This window comes from Pecten maximus, chromosome 10, assembly GCF_902652985.1.
Source record: "Pecten maximus chromosome 10, xPecMax1.1, whole genome shotgun sequence".
NCBI lineage: Eukaryota > Metazoa > Mollusca > Bivalvia > Pectinida > Pectinidae > Pecten > Pecten maximus.
In genome coordinates this window covers 21514088-21534828 of record NC_047024.1, presented here as the reverse complement: position 1 = coordinate 21534828, position 20741 = coordinate 21514088, and the positions used below count along the sequence as shown (strand labels likewise).

The 20741-nt window shown below is 34.5% G+C and overlaps 1 protein-coding gene across 2 annotated transcripts; it reads left to right on the top strand.

Annotated features, from left to right (window-relative positions):
- The first annotated feature begins 53 nt into the window (after positions 1–53).
- Positions 54–20429, top strand: LOC117335569 (uncharacterized protein KIAA2013 homolog). Of its 2 annotated transcripts, XR_004534453.1 has the most exons (15): positions 54–224; positions 2021–2118; positions 2827–3087; positions 3418–3476; positions 3903–4007; positions 4581–4654; positions 5088–5231; positions 5693–5801; positions 7551–7619; positions 8488–8687; positions 9655–9767; positions 10410–10674; positions 11354–11478; positions 12581–17348; positions 17563–20429. XR_004534453.1 is itself a non-coding variant. In XM_033895649.1 (14 exons), exons 1-14 carry the CDS (start codon positions 97–99, stop codon positions 12766–12768), a joined length of 1938 nt encoding a protein of 645 aa, XP_033751540.1. In that variant the 5' UTR covers positions 54–96; the 3' UTR covers positions 12769–20429. The 2 variants fall into 2 exon arrangements, 1 of the variants encoding a protein (XP_033751540.1); XM_033895649.1 differs by having other exon boundaries at positions 12581–20429.
- The last annotated feature ends 312 nt before the right edge of the window (positions 20430–20741 follow it).

The window sequence follows — 20741 nt, the reverse complement described above, 5'->3', positions numbered from 1 at the left end:
TGAAAATAAATGAAAATGAGGAATTATTTTTTTATTGTCTGCGGGACAGAATCAAACTGTCATGGCGGGTTAGATGTGGCAATCGCGCCGTGGAGTATGAATAATGGTCTAATTTTCGTCCGACGCATTTTTTGTTGCAAATTTCCAATAGCTTTTAGAACTCGCCAGATGTGGTGGAAGGGATCTATTCAGAATTCTTTCAGTAGAATCAATTCTTTGAGCAGGTAAACATACTGACACCGCTGTGGTCATATCGATTCATATGGCTGCAGAAAATCTATTGAAATGTTTACGTACCGCTGCAGCGCAGTGAACCTAGACAGTGTCATGGTGAATGATTTAGCTACTTGTTTTTCGCCTGCATAACTCAACCTATTGCATGTGTTATTACCATGCCTCTATAGTATATTGTATTTCCTTGAGTTTTTTTTTATCGAACACACCTGGAAGAACTTTGCACGCCTAGCTATGGATCAGTGTCATTTTGACTCCCTTCGTTCTGCTTCTTAGTACAATGTAATTATATAAGACACAAACATTTAGATGACATTAGACTTAGAAACGAAAATAACCTTTATCAAACATCGTTTACAAGGTCAACAATCAACATATATAAGCTCAGTAGAACTTTACTTATGATTTCGCTATGATAAGGGAACACATTATAATATTTTTTTGAGTGTTGGAGAAAAACTCGGGGGGGGGGGGGGGGGAGGCCTAGGAGGGGGGAGGAGGGAAGCGTCATGGATAGGGATATAACTAAACCAGCAAACATCATCCAATGTCAGTGCATCTTAAACCCATGGGGAGAGTATACGTAGTCTAAAGCTCACACTTCATCACAATATCATTCTTAAAGAAAGCATACTGAAAATATTAGATAAGATATACATTGTATATTCATACATGTACACTGTAGGTAACTATTGGGATCAATGATGACGACACAACACATGTCAAAACTAGTCAACATTCAACATTCTTTATTAAAGCCGATCTGCGAGTAACCCAGCAAGACGTTGTCATGGTCATCTTTACCTATTGGGATCAATGTTAGAAGTATCTTGTAGTTAATGATGTAAGGATATGTCAGTTGCTACCTATATACTAACATATCACGCTAATTAAATATATATAACATGACATTTTGTGTACAATTGAATGAATGTCCATTCCGGGATCAACTGAGGGGCAAATTTAAAATGGATAAAACATCATCTGTCCCTCATCAACTGCAGACTGCCTGTTAGTATTGGATTATTATGGGGATGAAATCACATCTTGACAGCTGACTTTACACTTTCACTCCTTCATCAAATAATGAAAAGTCGTCACTTGTCAAGGCTTTGTCCTTTAATTTGCATGCACTCTATATGCTTGACAAAGGCCACAAGTTTTGAAAACTTGCAAACACACTTTTCAGTTGTTTAAAAGAATGCAAAACTGATGAATCTCATATCCGGAACAAGTTCCATAGAACTAAGAAGAGATATCTTTGTGATGTCATTGGGAGAGAACAAAACAAGTTTCTTCCTAGGATTATTTGGCAAAATGTATGCTTATCTTTAGCTGGAGCTCTCAAAATATGCAATAACACCAAACAATTGTAAAAGAAGAAAGGACAACTAGGTCACCTTAAGTGTCATGGCTGGGTGTTTGATTTGAGAGCGAGAAGTCGCTAGTTCGAGCCCCAACGCATTAGATTAATTTCTATTACTCCTTCCTATTACACAATTACCCGAGTATTGAATTTGTTTGGAATCTGAAAAAGACTAGAAAATGATTTCATGGATGAAAAGAAAATATTAACTACATTGAAAAAGGATTTTTAAACTTGGATCAAATTTATATTTTAGAATATATACTTATGTTGTACATATAGTCTTGTTTTATATATAATATATCAGATGAGATTGGAAACCAAAGTCAACTCTATTTTATATTCTCTACAGACACATATGTTAAGGGATCATCACCCTAAAAGTTAATCTAATATATTGCAATTTTTTGTCTTCTTCAGGTCCAGAAAACTAATCCTGTTGATTTTGCTGCTGTTGTTGTTACTGTATTTCCTTGGACCCTACTTTTTCCGGACCCAGACGACGCAAATCAATCTTGGTAAAAAAATAAGATTATAAAATATTATATGTATTATTGGTATTGTAAGATGTTTGAATAGAGCTAGGGAAAATCTTTTATCTGTGTTGATTTGTTTTGTAACATATATATATAACGCTTGAAACATAAGTTTATCTGGTCTTTGCCATAAATATAAAGTCAGCATATATACAATATACCTATAGCTACTCCCTTGTACTTCATGCAAAATGTATAGAATATGATACACTTTATGAGCATGTTGTGTTGACAAAATCATGCTACCTAAACACTGATAGTGTTAAATATTATTTTATAGATCTAGGTTTAGCAGTGTGATATTTGCATATTAAGATGGAAACAGCAACTCAAGAAACAATGATTATAATGATGTTACAAATTCATAGTGAAGACAAAACAATTGAAACAAATAAGATTTTTGTATATATAAATTACCTGTCAAATAATCTTTAAAATTATTTTCTGCTATTCACTGAAGTGCATTTCTTTAAAATCATAAATAGGGAACTCAAGATCTTTTGAGATTGAAGATGATGTGACTTTACTGACATGTACACTACAAAAAATATGTAAAAGTTTTACATATTTTTTATAGTGTACATGTCAGTACATAAAAGAAGAAAAATTCATCATTGCATTACCAGGTAAATTTTCATTGAAACAACAGAGTTGTTATTCCTATAAATGTATCATTATTTCCTTTTGTAGATGTACTGGACAGTTGTGTAGAAGATAAGGTCCGTTATTTCCATAAAGCCACGCAAAGTTTTGATGCCTTTGTGAACAGCCCTGGAGGGCCAACAGTAGCAAGTCGTCACTATCCGGCCTATGTTGGAAATGGCCACTTGGCGGCAGCATTGGGAAGCTCCAATGGGTTGTTTGTGCGCCTCAATAGGGCTCTCTCACTCCCAGTCAAGTTCTTTCCAGTTGTGTCAGCTTTCATGGAAAATACACATTCATCTGTGAAAGGTACTTCTAAACACTGGCTGTTTATTTTGTACCAATTTATTACAACTAAAAAAAACAACCAAAAAACCCAATAGGATCTATTAAAAATGTTGAACTTTGTAATCTCAAAATATGATAACTTGAATACCCTGCTTAACTCAAAATAAAGTTTCAGTTCCGACAACAATGCTGCCCCATATAAAATATACTCATTTATCTGGAATACATGTACTCAGTATATCTCAAAGTTTTTTGATGACTCCGAGAAAACACATTTAACTTGAAGTTTTTTGAAAGTATAATAAAAATGTATTTCTGGGTTTATTTGACAGTTTCATTTGAAATTTTCAGAAGTGACAGCCTTACACATCAAGTCTGGTATTGCTTACAGGATCCAGACAATTCATGTGGTAATTATAAGTTTAGTTACTTTTTTATTTTATATATTTTAAAATTTTGGTAGTTGGCATTTAATTATACATGTGCAGGGTGGGCATTCTTGTTGTATATTTTCATCAAACAAGCCAAGCTTTGCTTCCAGTATTAAGTTGATTTTTTTTTCTTGTATTTAGTAAATGTATGACTTCAGATATATTATAATGGTAAGGATGTATATGCTGGTTTGTTATTTCATTATCACAACACAAATTAATTTGTAACTGAGAGGAATTTGATAATTTAGAAATTTCTGGCATAAAATAACCAGTGCAAAATTCCGGTTCTTGACAACAAATACCACTGGTATCTGCTCCTAGATATCTTAAATTCATCAACAAACATTAAATTACCATTGCTGTAATATATTTTGCATTTAATATTTGTCTGCTTTTCCTCAGGAATCTGGATGGACCGGTTCGTGTGTCTCTATTGGAACACAGTTGTACGCCCACAGGTCAAGGCCATCTGTACTTGTACAAGATATCAAACTCTCTAACCCAAGTGTATGTATCAACAAAACTCTCTAACCCAAGTTTGACCTTTGACCTTGGCAAAACTTCCAATGAGTTTGTTTCTGAAACTTCTATCCTGTACTATTTCACATAGCTAAATGATTTCATAGGATCTTCAAGGTTCGTGTGTGGATCCATCTTTCAATGATGAATTGTCACATTTACCAGAAGTAGATCACTGTGACCTATATTTTGATCTTTGACCTCTTTATTAAAAAAGAATCTTTTTCTAGATTTTAAGCAGGGTTACATCAAGTCTTTTTTGAGGGGAAATATCTTTGGTGCACCAATTTCTCATCCAATTGTTTATGATTTTTTTTTTTATATTTGAATACGTAAAATGTCCAGCTTGCCAAAATAAGCATGTGGCCTAGAGAATTAAAACATGATTTAATCAAAATATTAATGATAACTTGATATTGCTGTCTTCGTGCCAGGAATTTTTAAAATTTTGTGTTTAATAGTAATTCTTGTTGCTGTTGTATTGAAAACCTGCGAACTAAAATGTTGACAATTTTCTTTTAAGATCAGTACTTTCTAAGACATTAATAAATTGATTTACAGAAAAACCAGGTGGTTGTAGACTTGGACCAGATTGGAGATTCAGGATGGGAGGGCTCCAAAACTATCCTGAAAAGGTAGATTACTTCATTGTTCACATGGCAGACAATCCGTTGATTTCTATAGTCATTATCAAAAAACTTAAGTTTAAAACTTGGCTGTGTGAAAACCACTGAAAAGTACCACCAATAGATGTTTTGTTGATTAGATGTATTCAGGGAAGAAATAAAATTTACACAATTTGAATTACAGAATATCATCAACATTTCCAATTCTGCAAAATTAGTATTCTAGATTAATGAAGATAATCTCTGAAATTGAAACAGAGATAAAAATGAAAAACTTATACTTGAAGAAAATACCCTTATAATTAAATTGGTGATAAGTTCCCAAGTGGTGTATGCAATATTTTAGAAAGGACTATTTCCTCTTGAGTAAATAATCTTATATACAAACCACTTTAGACCAGAAATGGTATGTGATGATAATGTTAATGGTTTTGTCCTCCAGTGCTAAGAACAATGTAGGGGAGGATGTCCAGTACAGTTTGACCTCTGGAGAGGTCAGCAGTCAGCTTGATGATGGCTATATCTCGTACGTCACTGTAGCAACTGTTAAACTACCAGAAAAGTTCATCAAAATCCCGGCAGGAAAGTAAGTGTAAAATAATTATTTGAACATTTTCATTAAATTTCTTGAGTTCTTATTCAAGAGGCTCTTGCAATTAAGAATGAATACTACTTTGTATCTAGCCTAATATATATATATTTTATATATAAAAAAAAAATTCCATATCAGAGAGGGGGTTATGACCGAATGTAGGCCAGGTTCAAAAAGACTTGATAGAAAGGGGAGAGAAATCATTGCTGAGCAGGGGCTTATTGCCGGTTGAGTATGTTACTGGGGAGAAAAAATGTTAACTGAAGAACATCAGTTTTCTTTAAAGTAAAACACAGATCTGTGGATGTACATAATATATCAACATTTGAAATTGACTGGAAAAAACCGATTTTACAAAAATTCATAATCCAATAAACCAAAAAATCGTTATGGTCATTAATCAATTATCGTGTACTGTTTTATATAATTATCGCATTATGAAATTTTTCCTACAGAACCAAACTGCTACATGTGGTGACTGTGGTACATTACACAGCTCCAATGCCCAAGAATACGAGGGACCCTGTCGCTGTCTTCAAGGACTTGGAGGGAAAAGTGGACAAGGTAGGACATTTTTAGTACAGTAAAACCTCGTTATAATGCCACCCGTTATACCGCCAAACTCGCTTATCGCCATGAATTTATTCAGAACGGATTTCCTTCCATGCTAATGCACCCGTTTTACCGCCAAACTCGCCTACCGCCATCCGCCATCATATTTCCGAAACAAACAGTTAAATTAACCTTATCTTGACCTCGTTAATATCGCCAAATTTAGTCCAGAATGACGTGTGTGTTTAGATGTTATTGTGACGTGACTGACAGGTAGGCTAATTAGCTGTACGCCTGTGAGCACGTGTATGTACACACATGAAATCAATCGACCATGGCTAATCCTTTGTGGTTTTTCTCAGGTAAGTTTACAGGTAAGGTATCATAAATAAAGCTCACTTCTGTGATTTGTACTTACTACAAATCTAAATTAATCCAAGATGAAACAGAAGGGACTCCGCCTCGAAAAAGACATCGCAGTGCTCATCATAAAAAGGAGCCCCCAAGTCTATTCTTAGATACCGCTACACGCTTTGTTAAAATCTTGTGGGACTCTGTTACTCCTGAGACAATCACGAGATGCTGGATACACAGCGGTATCGTACCACGTGACGACGCGTCATCATCGATACCGGAAACCCCCGACACAGACATGCAGGCATTACTAGTGCGTGTCCATGACGAACTGGACTTAGATCCAGAGTTGCGACTCACAGTTAGACAATTCATTGATATGGACAAACATTTAGCACCGAGTGAAGTTGTCGAAGAAGGCGACATCGTGAAATCGGTGACCACAAACGCGATCTCGGACGACGATGATGACGACAGCGAGGTTTGCATAGCCCCACTCCCTACTATAGGATCGCGAGGTTACATTGACTGATTGAATCATTCTCGGTAAAGTAATTGAATTTAATATTTATCTATTTACAGTGTACAGTATTATCATGTATTATTTTGATATTAATAAAATGTTTTTGATATTTTTTTCGTAAGTAGTTTTTGATCTCCCAAGAATCCAGTTGTTATGGGAACACCACCGATAAATTTTGGACATCAAACTCGGTTATGAATGGCAAACCCGATATACCGCCACACTCGTTATATCGCCAAAATTTCGGAGAACAGAAGGTGGCGTTATATCGAGGTTTTACTGTACTTTCAATATTTTAAAGTCTTGTGTCACAAATGGTATCTTTGTCAAAAGAATAACATAAACATAGGTCCAATTTAGTTTATCAAAACAATGTACAGTATATCAAATGATCACATAGTTTGATAAGGACAGATTTTTAATCTAGTCTTAGCCATTGTGTATCCAGAATCTTTTGGAGTATTATCGTCGTAAGTCAGGTCAGGGTATAAGGCTCCTCCCCAGCAGTGGTAAATGCCTTGTAGGAGAACGAGAGTACTGGGATAGATTTTGTATAGAATGGTCATTCCATCCCCCTTAAGTTTGTCTTAATGCTGAAACTACTGTGGTAGTTGTGACTGGCTTCATGTGGTTATAATCTCTAGATTTTAGCCGATATAAGGACCATAGTCATTAGATCTTATCTTGTTTCACAGTTACACAAATTCACAAGGTCAACTGTCTGATATTGTTATGGAAAAAAAAGAAATTTTGCTCAGAAATTTCATCCCATCACTGTGGAAATGATTTTTATCAAACCATATACTTCACTTTGCTCTTTTTCACAAAGAGCGAAAATTATTCTACGGCGAACATTTCTCAGGAATATAAATTTTCTTGATTAGGATATGCTGGAAGTGTTGAAGATCGATGACAATGTCCTGAGGGAGGAACACATCCATGTCTGGAACAAGGTCAGTGAAGTTGTTACTTAAATTTTGGCAATATTTCTGGCAATAGGACAATTAATGAGTTGGAAAACAGCAAGATTGAACCATAGTGAATTGGTTCATTGAAAATACTGATAGCTCTGAAGTTGTTGAGAAAGAATGCATATTTTAGTGGTAATATTATTTTAGTGGTAAAATGATTTTAGTGAAAATCTTTTTTAGCAGAATTATTATTTGAGTGAAAATCTTATTTTAGTGGAAATCTTATTTTAGCAGAATTATGATTTTAGTGAAAATCTTATTTTAGGTGATATCTTATTTTAGTGGAAGTCTTATTTTAACACTTTGTGTTGAAAGCCTTCTGCTAAATTATGATTGTGCTGAATGGAGTTTCTTATACTGTTTCCCATGGCAATTTTCATTAGTGGACTTATTAATCATTGTGAAAATCTGTTCAAATTTGATATTGAGTGTGTTAAAATACGTACATTAACAGTAGTAGTACTGTATGTTTTCAGTAACAAATCTTTGTTTTGTTACTTACCTAAGAATGCCTGTTTTTACAGGTAGAGCAATCACAATTAAGGCAGATATGAATGAAATGGCATATATATACACAGAATATATCTTAAAATATATACATGTATACACATGAAACCGGTTGTGCAAAATGTAACGCCTTGGATTGTCACTTACTATTTTGTGATATACATATGTATATATATATAGGCAATCTGTTTTGATTCAATGTAAGTGCTTCAGGCCAATGAGACTCCAGGTCTGCTGTGCTTATGTACCTATATCCATACCCATAGGTTATTTTGTGTAATCGTTTAGAATTAGTTTGCTACGTAGCATACAGACAGTACAATTGTAGTTGTTTGTGTTACAGCTGTGGCAGAGCGGGTTTGGAATCAGCTACTCCAAGGCCAGCGGAGCCTTAAATGGGGACAAGATCAACTCCACCATGTATTATGTGATGAGTAACATACCCGCACCACTTCACAGTGTCACATCTACGCAGAAGGAGCGTACAGAGATCTACCGCACTCTACACTACCCGGACAGGTGTTACGGCGGACATTCTACACTGTAAGTTTTTTCCATGCGTCAGCAGCCCTGAAAAAGTACCATACATTACCGTATTTTATAAACAATAACAACACAAAGACAATTAAGATATTAACATCATACAACAATAAAACTCCTACTCTAAAATAAATAAGTAAAACATACTAATATATCTAAACACTATGAAAAAAAAACCAAACAAACAAACAAACAATGAAAAAAAAAAACAAAAAAAAACAAATTGCATTTAGGGCTGTCTTGGTTGCTGCATATGATAACACAATTACCCGCATGAATGAATTCCTGCTAGGAGTGAGGCCTTATCCAGTAACAGGAAAGAGCCGTCCTAGTATAGGGAAACAGGGTAAGTATTACTGAATTTAGCTGGTACATTTGTACATGATAAAATATAACAGAAAGAACAGGTTAATGCCAGGCGAAATCTTGAGTCTTATTGAAGAACCAGGCAAAGATCCTGTACAACAAAACTGCTATCATGCATAGCTTGGTTACAGTTACAGCATCAACAGCCCTGAATGGTGTTCCAAAAGTACCATACATTACCGTATTTATTCGAAAATATGCTCCTGCCCACAAATACTTCCTCATTTTCGCAGAATCATCAATTTTGAAGTATAGTATGCTAAAATAGTTCACAAATATACTTTAATGCTTGTCTTTTACACTATGTAGCCCTGGATAGAGGCCATTCCAATCTGAGTGTTAGTGTGCTGAAATATTCTCCACTGCCTGATAGGTGTAACTGTGGCCGTTTTCGTTTTTGTGGTGATTTTATATTGTTTTTAGTAGAGTCTTGAAGAAGACTTCAAAGGCCTGTATTAACATTTGCAGGCCCGTCTGTTATGAAATATTACATTTAAAAACTGACGAACCGGTTTGTCTGTATAAAAGAACAGGCCCTATGTTAAAAAGGACATGTGTGCCACACATCTCGCGCTAATCGTGATTTGGTTATCTCCCCTTACAGACATGCCAACACACTGTGGGTAGACGTGTCAGATGAGGATGACATCGCCAGGGTTACCACGACATGGATGATCACCTTGGAGAAACAAGGCTGCTCTGTCATGGTGAAAGCAGGTAAATAAAATTACAGATATAATTGTTATCTCTTAAGTTTTCTTTTGTTAAATTTACTGTACTAAAAATGAAAAGTTTTTTCACTGGTTGCTTATAAAGTGAGGATGTTTTTTGTGGTGTTTGACCTTCCTAGATCAAATGTCACGATCACAGGCAATTAGGTATTATAGATAGATTTGAATTGTCAATAAGCATTAAAAGATATTCCTCAACATTCCAGAAACATTTTCATTTATTGAAATGTACCTATGTTGGAGAATAAATTGGATAATTGTTATATCAAGGTCTAATAGTTAGATACACTGATTTTCTTATGTAAGATTTTCCTTTATCATGCCTCGTTATGTTTTGAGAAATTAATTTTTCAGACATCAGAAACTTTACCTTATAGTTTTATGATTATCTGAACATCAGTATGACTGCTGTAATGTTAGTGGTAATCTTATTTCAGCACTTCTCACGTTTTCTGTGACTGCGCCAACTGCAGTTCTGCATATTGTTTAAATGACAAGTATTGTAGATACACCAGTTTACAATAGTGCTTATCTGTTTAGATACAATTGTGTGCAAAAAATTTAATTTGCTAAAATGAATATGTTTACAGTATATAGATATTATAGGGTATATGTGCTTTATTTCTAGGTGCTGAAGGTGTGATACAGGCTATGGTTCTGAGTCTGGGAGCCCTACGATTTGCCAATGACCATCTTGAATTTGCCATGGAGCCTAAGGACCTGCACCGTGATCTGTTTTTCCACAGAATTAATTACGGCAATAATACTCACGTCAATGTGTCCGTTATTGTTGGGGAAGATAACCGGGCCAATATCTATGTGGCGCTTGATCGTAATGACCGGCCGTACTACGCATGCGACGCTGGATGTATAGATGCCCCAGCGGCCCTCAGGTAAGGGTCAAGGTCATCATTTCTAAATATAGCAGACAAGATTATATGATATTTTCTGTGTGCCACCTTAATCTATATAATATTTTTGTTAATTTTGTATTACTTTGACACATGTACAGGATTGCACACTGTCAATTAAAAAACATGACAACTTTTATTTCATTGGGGATTTTAGCTTTTTCTAAACCACAAACATATGATATCTGTTATTTCATTAGAGATTTTAACTTTATCTAAACCACAAACATATAACAACTGTTATTTCATTAGGGATTTAAATTTATCTAAACCACAAACATATGACAACTGTTATTTCATTAGGGATTTTAACTTTATCTAAACCACAAACATATGATATCTGTTATTTCATTAGGGATTTTAGCTTTTTCTAAACCACAAACATATGATATCTGTTATTTCATTAGAGATTTTAACTTTATCTAAACCACAAACATATAACAACTGTTATTTCATTAGGGATTTAAATTTATCTAAACCACAAACATATAACAACTGTTATTTCATTAGGGATTTTAACTTTATCTAAACCACAAACATGACAACTGTTATTTCATTAGGGATTTAAGCTTTATCTTAACCACAAACATATGACAACTGTTATTTCATTAGGGATTTTAACTTTATCTAAACCACAAACATATGATGAATATTATTTCAGTAAGGAGCTGAAGCAGTTTCCGGTGAAGCAAACAAAACCACTGACTTCCATCTTGTACATCACGGCCGACAAAATCCACATGGAGGAACTCAAGCATGCCATCCATGTTGAAAACATTGTAGAAGGTATTTACTCGACCATTATACCCTGTAAAGATATTATAAATCACTTGTTAGTCCTCGCCGAGTACTACTCCCAAAAAAGGACTAAAGGCTTGCACTTTGTCCTTCTGTCTGTCTATTTGTCCTTTTGTCTATCAGTCTATCCATTTGCCAGATTAATAACAGGTACCTCTGGAAGGGATTGAATGCATGCACTCAGTCCATTTGTTTGTCTGTCTGTCCATCTGACATTTTGTCCATCTTTCTATCAATTAGTCACACCAACAACAGGTACTGCTGGAAGGGACTGAAGGCATGCATTCAGTCTGTTTGTCTGTCTGTCCATCTGTCATTTTGTCCATCTCTCTATCAATTAGTCACATCTGGAACAGGACTGAATGTTTGCACTCAGTCCATCTGTCCATCAGTTAGATTGGATACAATGCATAAGACTTCAGATGCATCTTTGGCTTGTAATTACAGTAATTTTTCTTCAATGTTCAATATATGGGCTATAATCAATGTTTAAACGTCACAAAAGTTATCAATTTACAAGTGACATGAAAATGAGTTTTGAAAGGGCTATAATCAATTTTGAAGCATCACAAAAGTTATCAATTTACAAGTGACAAGAAAGTGAGTTTTGTCAAAAAACAAATTAATAGGTGCAGTGTCATCCTATGAAATTAATTAGACTGCACCATACAGCTGTTTCATCCTTCTAGTACTTGTAGGTGATGCTAAGGGTAAGTGTTGATGATAGGAGGATGATATTTCAGTTATTTTTAGTTTAACTTAAGATAATGATTTCTTGCTGGCTCAGGGCCGCGGTGGCTGAGTGGTTAAAGTGTCCTAACACTTTATCACTAGCCCTCCACCTCTGGGTTGCGAGTTCGAATCCTACGTGGGGCAGTTGTTTTTCTCAGGGTACTCCGGCTTTCCTCCACCTCCAAAACCTGGTACGTCCTTGAATGACCCTGGCTGTTAATAGGACGTTAAACAACACAAAACCAAACTAATGATTTCCTAATTGTTGATTGTTGGTCTGGGGACAAAATTTGTATGTTTTTGATATCTTGATATAAATAACTAGTCTTCAGACTTAAGTTGCATTTTTGTTTTTCAGCACCGGCCCATGAACACCACGTGATAGCCCTCCACAAGCATGGTCATCACTTTGGGGGTCTACCCACAATATTCTGGGTATCCATTGCATTCCTCGTCGTTATTTTCCATTTATTCCTGTGTAAACTAATATACAATGAATACTGTGCTGGACAGGAACGTTTCACCAGGGGGCGCTATAATGTATAGCACAAGTAGGCCCCTCCAGTAGGGGCACATCAAAGTGTAGCATAACTTATTCAGTTGTACATCATGCATACATTGTAAAAACCTATGATCAAACAAGAAAGAAAAGTGTTTTATTTGAGAAGCATTAATTATGCTTACCATATCTTCATGGTAAAAATTTTTTCCCTTCAAATTGACCTGAAACTGAAAGTCAAATTCAGATCTAATATTTAGGTCAGTTTCTGGTCAAGTTAAGGTCAATTCGTCCAGAAATATCCTCATGTGAATAACATAGATTTAATCTGTCAGAATTTTATATTAGTTTGATTTCAGATCAGGACTTAAACAAAGCTAAACTGGCTATTTGTGACACTCGGTTTAATCTGTTGAAATTATGATTTTTAAACCTTCATGTGAAATCATTTAACATTTTATTCCTCATAGATAACAAGTATTTATTTTGGCTGTTGCAATATCTTGAAAGAATTTATTTGAAGTTGAAAGTTTTGAAGGAAAATTTAGAATTTTAATATCGTGTATGCCTATAGCATTTTTGGAGTGTTATTCTAGCTACATTCTATCGTCCAGAGAGAGTTATTCATTCATAAATTTATAAGGTATGTGATGGTATGACATAGTTGTCTACCAAGCCTTGGTAGAGACTCTCAAAATCTCAATGTGTTAATACATTTCTGTATTAGCTATCATTGCATTAACTAATATTATTTTCCCAAATAATGATGAAAATTATATAATTAATTTCACTGACTATTTCATTTGTGCTACCATTCTACCTACTGGCAATGCAAATACCTAACTTATCGAGATCGTATGTACCGGTATGCGATACATTTACTGGCAATTATACATATATATTATCCTATTGTTCATAAACATACAGGATTAAATGTCAATTTCTTCATAAGTCGCATTTATCCTGTTCTAAGCAATTCTGCATTGTTTCAATATACCACACGATAACTTTTTATCTGATCAATAAGACAATATCTTTCCTAAATTTGATAATATTACTAGGTGAAACGTATAACTCCAGCACTGATTGTCTTTAAATTAAAAGGAATATGGTTCTCATGCATGCATAACACTAGTTGCCATTTGGCTAAAAGTTAGGAATCGATACAGCTTCTTAAAGAGTGAAGAAAGAAAAATTGGCAAATATGGTGCTAGTTACTACCAGAAACTAATTTAATGAGTCAATTGTGGTATTTTTTTTTTTAAGATGAACATGCTATTGTGGATCTTCATGTATTATAAATTTGTTGGTAGGTATATTTGTCTCAGCAGAAGTAGTGAATTTCAGTACAGCAATCCCTGGCCATAATCACAGGCATTTGTAGTTGATTGAATAAAATAATGCAAAAACAATAAAAATGGTCTATATAAATAAATAACGACTTATTCTATAAAGATGTCTACTAGGTGTTTATATTATCATTTGATTTATAACTACAAATGGCTGTGATATGATTTATAATAGTTGGTGCAGGAATATTAACTTGATGACTTGGGGAAAGTCATTTGTTTATGTATACATGTGTTAATGTTATTTTATTTGTTGATAGAGATGTTGTCTATAGAGAACACCAAATTATCTCCCTTTGTGTATATGTTTTAATGTGGAGGCACAATGATCTAGTGATAGGACGCAGGGCTACATGACCAAAGGGTCACTAGTTCGAGTCCCAGCTAGGGCGCTGTGTTGTATCCTTTACTCTGTTGTGTTACAGTCGACTCAGCTGTAAATGAGTATGTGGTAGGGCAGGGCAAGAAATGTTGTTCATAAGCTGTTAGTGCCGAAATGTCAGCTCTGGATATATGCTCCCTAGGGAGTTGAGAAAGACACTGGCTTGTTGCAAAAGGCCCTTATAACTACAGATAATAATTTGTGAACCGCTTCAAACAGCTTTGTTGCTGTGTTATAGCGGTATAGATCATCCCAAATTATTATTATTATTTTGCTGTGATAAAAAAAAAACTTGTGTTGGGCTTACAAGTTAAACAAAGCTCACAGACTGTCTAACAAAGCGACTGTCCTTGTCACCATTTTCAATCAGAGGGTTCTAGATCTGTTGGTTCTCCACATCTTTTGAATCATCTACCATCAGTACATGTTGTTACAGCATAAAACCTCATACTAACAGTCAGGGGACAGTTAATATACATTAGTGGTTTAGGTTCTTGTCCATAGGACTGTAGCGTTATAAGTACATTTTAAAATGATTTTTCAAGCGACACACTAAACTTTTTTGGTGAGACCAGAGATGTATAGATAATAGAAGTTTGTCAGTCTAGGCAGGAGTGAAAATTCTATACAGAATGAGTGTACCTGGTAGGTCATTTACTGAAATGCACATTTTGTCTTTTTTTTTTTTTTTTTTTTTATTATCGAAAAATGCATTTACTGACAAGTTACTGTAAAAGTTTAATAACACTAGATTCTACTGCAGCACACAAAGATATAATTTTGAGTCATGAATGTTACGGGAGAATTTCATGGTTTGTGAAAATCCAATAAAATGCATCCTTAAAATTTAAATTTTCAGTAAAAAATATTTTATATTAAGAAAAAACTAATTTTATCCCTCCACACATCTCTTAGTTGTGTTGATGTTCCATCACTCAGTTTTTGTGAAAAAACATGTGATTGTATTACAGGATTATGTGTGATAATATTTTGAATGGTTTTGTTTACATGTAATATTTAAATATCAACAATTGATGTTTTCACACATTTAATGATTACAATAAGAAATCTATGAGGGTAAAATAAAACATTCAAATTACCTCCCCTTTCATAATTTACTGCCTTGATCTTGAAAACTTCCCTGTAGTAAAACTCTACAACAAGCATTTCCAATAATTATCAAAGAATTCGGACGTACATCAAAAAAACATTTTTACCAGTTATTCAATTTTAAGTGGAATGTTTGATCTTAAAAAAACATCAAAAATATGTATTCCTGGTGAAATTAAAATCCATTAGATATTTAAATATTTCTACACCATTGTCCACTTTGTGAATTATCGAATGATACAGAAGATATCAAAATATGTGCGTTTATGCCGCGAAGGGAGGTAATCCAAAAATATATTCTTGAGTAGCGGTCATTATCAGTATTAAAATGTTTCTTTCTCAAATATGGTTGGCCTATTACTATAATACAGTATTTATAATATATCATTAGCTAGCAGATGCTTGAAGGTGTAAGAAACCAGGAAAATTAGCCAAATTTGTCTATCTATCTAAATGTTTGCAGAGATAGATTTCATCAAACTGGCAAAACAGTCTAAGGTGTCAAGTGTGTGACTTGAACACAAATGCAAGGAGCTGTATATGTTTGTAAATAAAACAAAATAGATAGAATCATTTAAATTATGGGTAAACGAAAATATGTAACCATTATGGGACTATTTATTTGGAATTGATTAAAAGGGATTGGCTAAATTTACTAATCATATATACAGCTTTATCATATGTATCGATATATATTGTATATCACACATTTATGGGAAGTATGGAAGAAAGGTGTTTTTTGTTTGCTTTTTTTCTGGGCACAAATATTCAAGTTTTTTATTGTTGTATGTTTGTATTTAACTTGGAAAGTAGTGAAGGTAGTTTATTCAGCACTAGGGTTTGGTTTGGTACCAGTACATGGGATATTGAACAAACCACGTTGGCCATAATTGACTATGCACATAAGTTTTATATTTGAATAGCCAAGTAGTATAGCTGGTAATGTATTTGTAGTTATTACTGAAAATTTTGAAATCGTTGCTGATCAGTAGAATGATTAGGTCTGTTGAAGGTTTATAGGATTAATTACATCAGTAGACATCCTCAAATTGTGTGAAGAACCTAAGTATGGGATCTTAGCCCCCCGAGTGAAAATATGATTTTTCTGACTCGGGTTTGTCAAAAATATTATTTGTCTGACTGGGGTTTGTCTAAAATAGGATTTGTCTGACTGGGTATGTCAAAAATATTATTTGTCTGACTGGGGTTTGTCTAAAATAGGATTTGTCTGACTGGGTATGTCAAAAATAGGATTTGTCTGACTGGAGTATATCTAAAATAGGATTTGTCTGACTGGGTATGTCTAAAATAGGATTTGTCTGACTGGAGTATATCTAAAATAGGATTTGTCTGACTGGGTATGTCTAAAATAGGATTTGTCTGACTGGGTATGTCTAAAATAGGATTTGTCTGACTGGAGTATATCTAAAATAGGATTTGTCTGACTGGGTATGTCAAAAATAGGATTTGTCTGACTGGAGTATATCTAAAATAGGATTTGTCTGACTGGGTACATCTAAAATAGGATTTGTCTGACTGGGTATGTCTAAAATAGGATTTGTCTGACTGGAGTATGTCTAAAATAGGATTTGTCTGACTGGAGTATATCTAAAATAGGATTTGTCTGACTGGGTATGTCTAAAATAGGATTTGTCTGACTGGAGTATAGTCTAAAATAGGATTTGTCTGACTGGGTACGTCTAAAATAGGATTTGTCTGACTGGAGTATATCTAAAATAGGATTTGTCTGACTGGGTATGTCTAAAATAGGATTTGTCTGACTGGAGTATATCTAAAATAGGATTTGTCTGACTGGGTACATCTAAATTAGGATTTGTCTGACTGGGTATGTCTAAAATAGGATTTGTCTGACTGGAGTATATCTAAAATAGGATTTGTCTGACTGGGTATGTCTAAAATAGGATTTGTCTGACTGGAGTATGTCTAAAATAGGATTTGTCTGACTGGGTATGTCTAAAATAGGATTTGTCTGACTGGAGTATGTCTAAAATAGGATTTGTCTGACTGGAGTTTGTCTAAAATAGGATTTGTCTGACTGGAGTTTGTCTAAAATAGGATTTGTCTGACTGGAGTTTGTCTAAAATAGGATTTGTCTGACTGGGTATGTCTAAAATAGGATTTGTCTGACGGGGTACGTCTAAATTAGAATTTGTCTGACTGGGGTTTGTCTGAAGTCGGTTTTCTATTTTCATGTGCGGGAGGTAAATATGGTATTTAACCTAATATGCACAACCATGGCCAATATATATTGTAAGTTCACAGGGACTTGACATAAATTCCTAGCCAACTATCCATACATATTATGTATAATGTGTATAACACATATGTATGGTCTGTGGGTTGAGAGTTTGTAACAAGTCCCTGTGTTCAGACTCATTGTTACTCAGATACATTATCATATCAATGTCATTTTACGTTTTGTATTTATTTATAGTCACAATCATACCAATGTATATCATCATGTGTATAGTGGGCTGTTTGAGTGTATGGATACGAAAAATAGATGTGTAATACTATGTTCTAGATCATGTAGTCTGATTGTGATGTTATGACGTTTAATAGAGCAAAGAGAAACCTTCCTTTGCTCTCCCTGGCATCTCCATGGCCTTAAGATGTTTTGGTATGGTAATTCACAAACCTGTGATTGAGGTGTGTGGTTCGACACTTCGTGGTAATGTTTGTTTCTGGGTCTCAGGAAGCTGAGAAATAGGACGGTCTGTGCTGTTGTAGTTGTGTCCTTGGATAAGAAACTTTATCCGAATTGCTTTGGATGGCATGGGACAGGCCTCCTGTATGTTGTTCAATGAGGTAGTCACCAACTACTTCAAGGAGACCCTGCGACCCTGCATCAAAATAACCCTGGCTGTTTTAACGCGGTGATAGTGATAAACCCAGCAAACAAAACAAACAAACATGTATATTTGCTGGTAGTGGGAATGCTTGAAGAATAAAAACTGCTAGCATGGATGTTGGGGGGGGGGGGGGGGGGGGATCTTGGGAGTGGGCAGTTTTCAGGGCAAAAAAGATCATGAGTATTTACAGACATATGAATATGTTCTACAGTGCCCAGCAATACAACAGTCGTTATTAGACAAAAATTCAATACCACACCAAAACCCCTGCAAAAAAAAAAAAAATCAGATACATGTACCTACATTGTATATGGATTTTAATTGGCATACAATACAAAAATCACTAATACATGATAGTTTGTGTACTTGTCAGAACAGCAGAAATTCATAACCACATTGAAGTGAGAATATGGTTACCATACCAGGTATGTAAATATTAATTTGATAAATATCAGAAGTCCAGAACAGAGGTGAATCCTTTAAAGTGAATTTATGACTGATATAAATATATGTAGATATAGAGATTCTCACTTCTGAAGACAGTTTGGTAGTATTTAATCATATCATGTTAAGTTATTTATAGAATCGTTTTATTTGTATATTTGTTATTGACCAAATCGTGTGACTACTAGTGTATGGTGTTTTGACTGATGTTCTGAGTCGATATGTATGTGATGAGTGAAAGATGTTTATAATCATAAAATGGCTGATTATTTTGTGTAGCTATGTGATATCTTTTCCCATTGTCTTGAAGAAAAAACATTCATTCAAGCTCACACCATAGACATTTGAAAACAGACAATGGCAATTCCATTTTATCGATGCCTTTAGCTCTGTATGTGATAATAGACTATTTTAAGCTGAAATCCTGCAATAGAAATTAGCTCTTTCATATTATCTTATAAAATAGTGCGCTTATTAGATTTTGTATATATTGTGTATAAATAACTGTATACTCTGTGGGATAAGAACTGAAATGTGATTTTGAAAATATTTTTTTCTTCAGGACATTGGGTGTGTAGGTAATGCCGGCCTTAGCGGGATAACTGGTCGGTGTGTGTACAGCTGTGGGAATCTTGATGTGAATATTGGTGTAAATAAAGTTATTTTTATATCCAGGGAGTAAAGTACTAGTAATCACTGTCTGTATGTTAGTGCTAATAAGATCACAGGCTCTCGACAATGCTGGTGGAGTCTGGGGAAACTCGGAGATTGATTTTAATGATCAGGGAAAAACAAAAATATTTTCAAACTGGCATAGACAGGTAGGTCTTAGTTAACATCTAGGGCAACTCAAAGATTGATTTTAATGATCAGGGAAAAAAAGAAAAAATATTTGAAAACTTGCATGGACAGGTAGTCTTAGTTATCGTCTTGGGCAACGCAGATGATTTTAATGATCGAGGGTGGGGGGAAGTTTGTGGACTGGCGTGGACAGAAAGATTTTACTATAGGAAAACTCTGTGACACAACTTTGATGATCAAGAAAAACAAAACAAAAATAATGATAATGCAGTTATAGGCTGTAGGCATTTTAGGTGGTTCAAAATGTTTTGAAATGGTTCCCAGTTATGTTGCAGAATTATATTGCCACAACAGCTGTCATGACCAGTAACAATGCATAAGCTTTGTGTTTTATAATCAACAGGGACTGAGATTGACTCTCTGTAGTGGAGCAATTGTCAATGGAAAAAGGAAATGTATAATGAATACTTTATGTATATCTTTTATATATAACCCAAAAAAAATTAGAACTCTTCTTCATTAGAGATACAATAATGCCACTGGAACACTCCGCTTTAAGAGAAAGTTATGTTTCTATACTAAATAGCCCACAAAACTTGTTGAGAGCCTGCGATATATGCATGTTTAATTTGATGTCTGGTTTTACCAAGCTGGTAAGATTTATGGTGAGAGTGATGTTTGCGAACGGTTTTTTAAACCGATGATTAATTTTTTATCTAATTTTATTCAATAAAATGACACAATTCTAAGTTGGTGTTTGTGCTTTTTTTCTTCCTTTTGATCCTTACTGTAATTCTGAAGAAATAAAAGCCTGCAGTCAGGGGCATCTGTTTGATGTGGTTCATCTCGCTATTATTATTAGAATGCTGCTGACCTTCTATTGAATCATAGAGGACCATTAAAATTCATAAGGGGTGAATGTACACAGTCTCATTGGAAGTCACCACGTGACCCAATTTTAACCAATCAAATGCAACAATTCTGTTGGAAATGCGATAAATGTGTCTGTTTCTTTTCCTAGCAGAATTTTGACTTCCTCTGAACAGGATCAAATTATTAAC

Excerpts from the sequence above, each read along its gene's own strand:
- LOC117335569 (XM_033895649.1), top strand. The coding sequence starts at position 97 with ATGAATAATGGTCTAATTTTCGTCCGACGCATTTTTTGTTGCAAATTT. Across the intron at positions 2,119-2,826 it reads GACGACGCAAATCAATCTTG|ATGTACTGGACAGTTGTGTA; the intron begins GTAAAAAAATAA and ends TTCCTTTTGTAG. Across the intron at positions 8,688-9,654 it reads TACGGCGGACATTCTACACT|ACATGCCAACACACTGTGGG; the intron begins GTAAGTTTTTTC and ends CTCCCCTTACAG.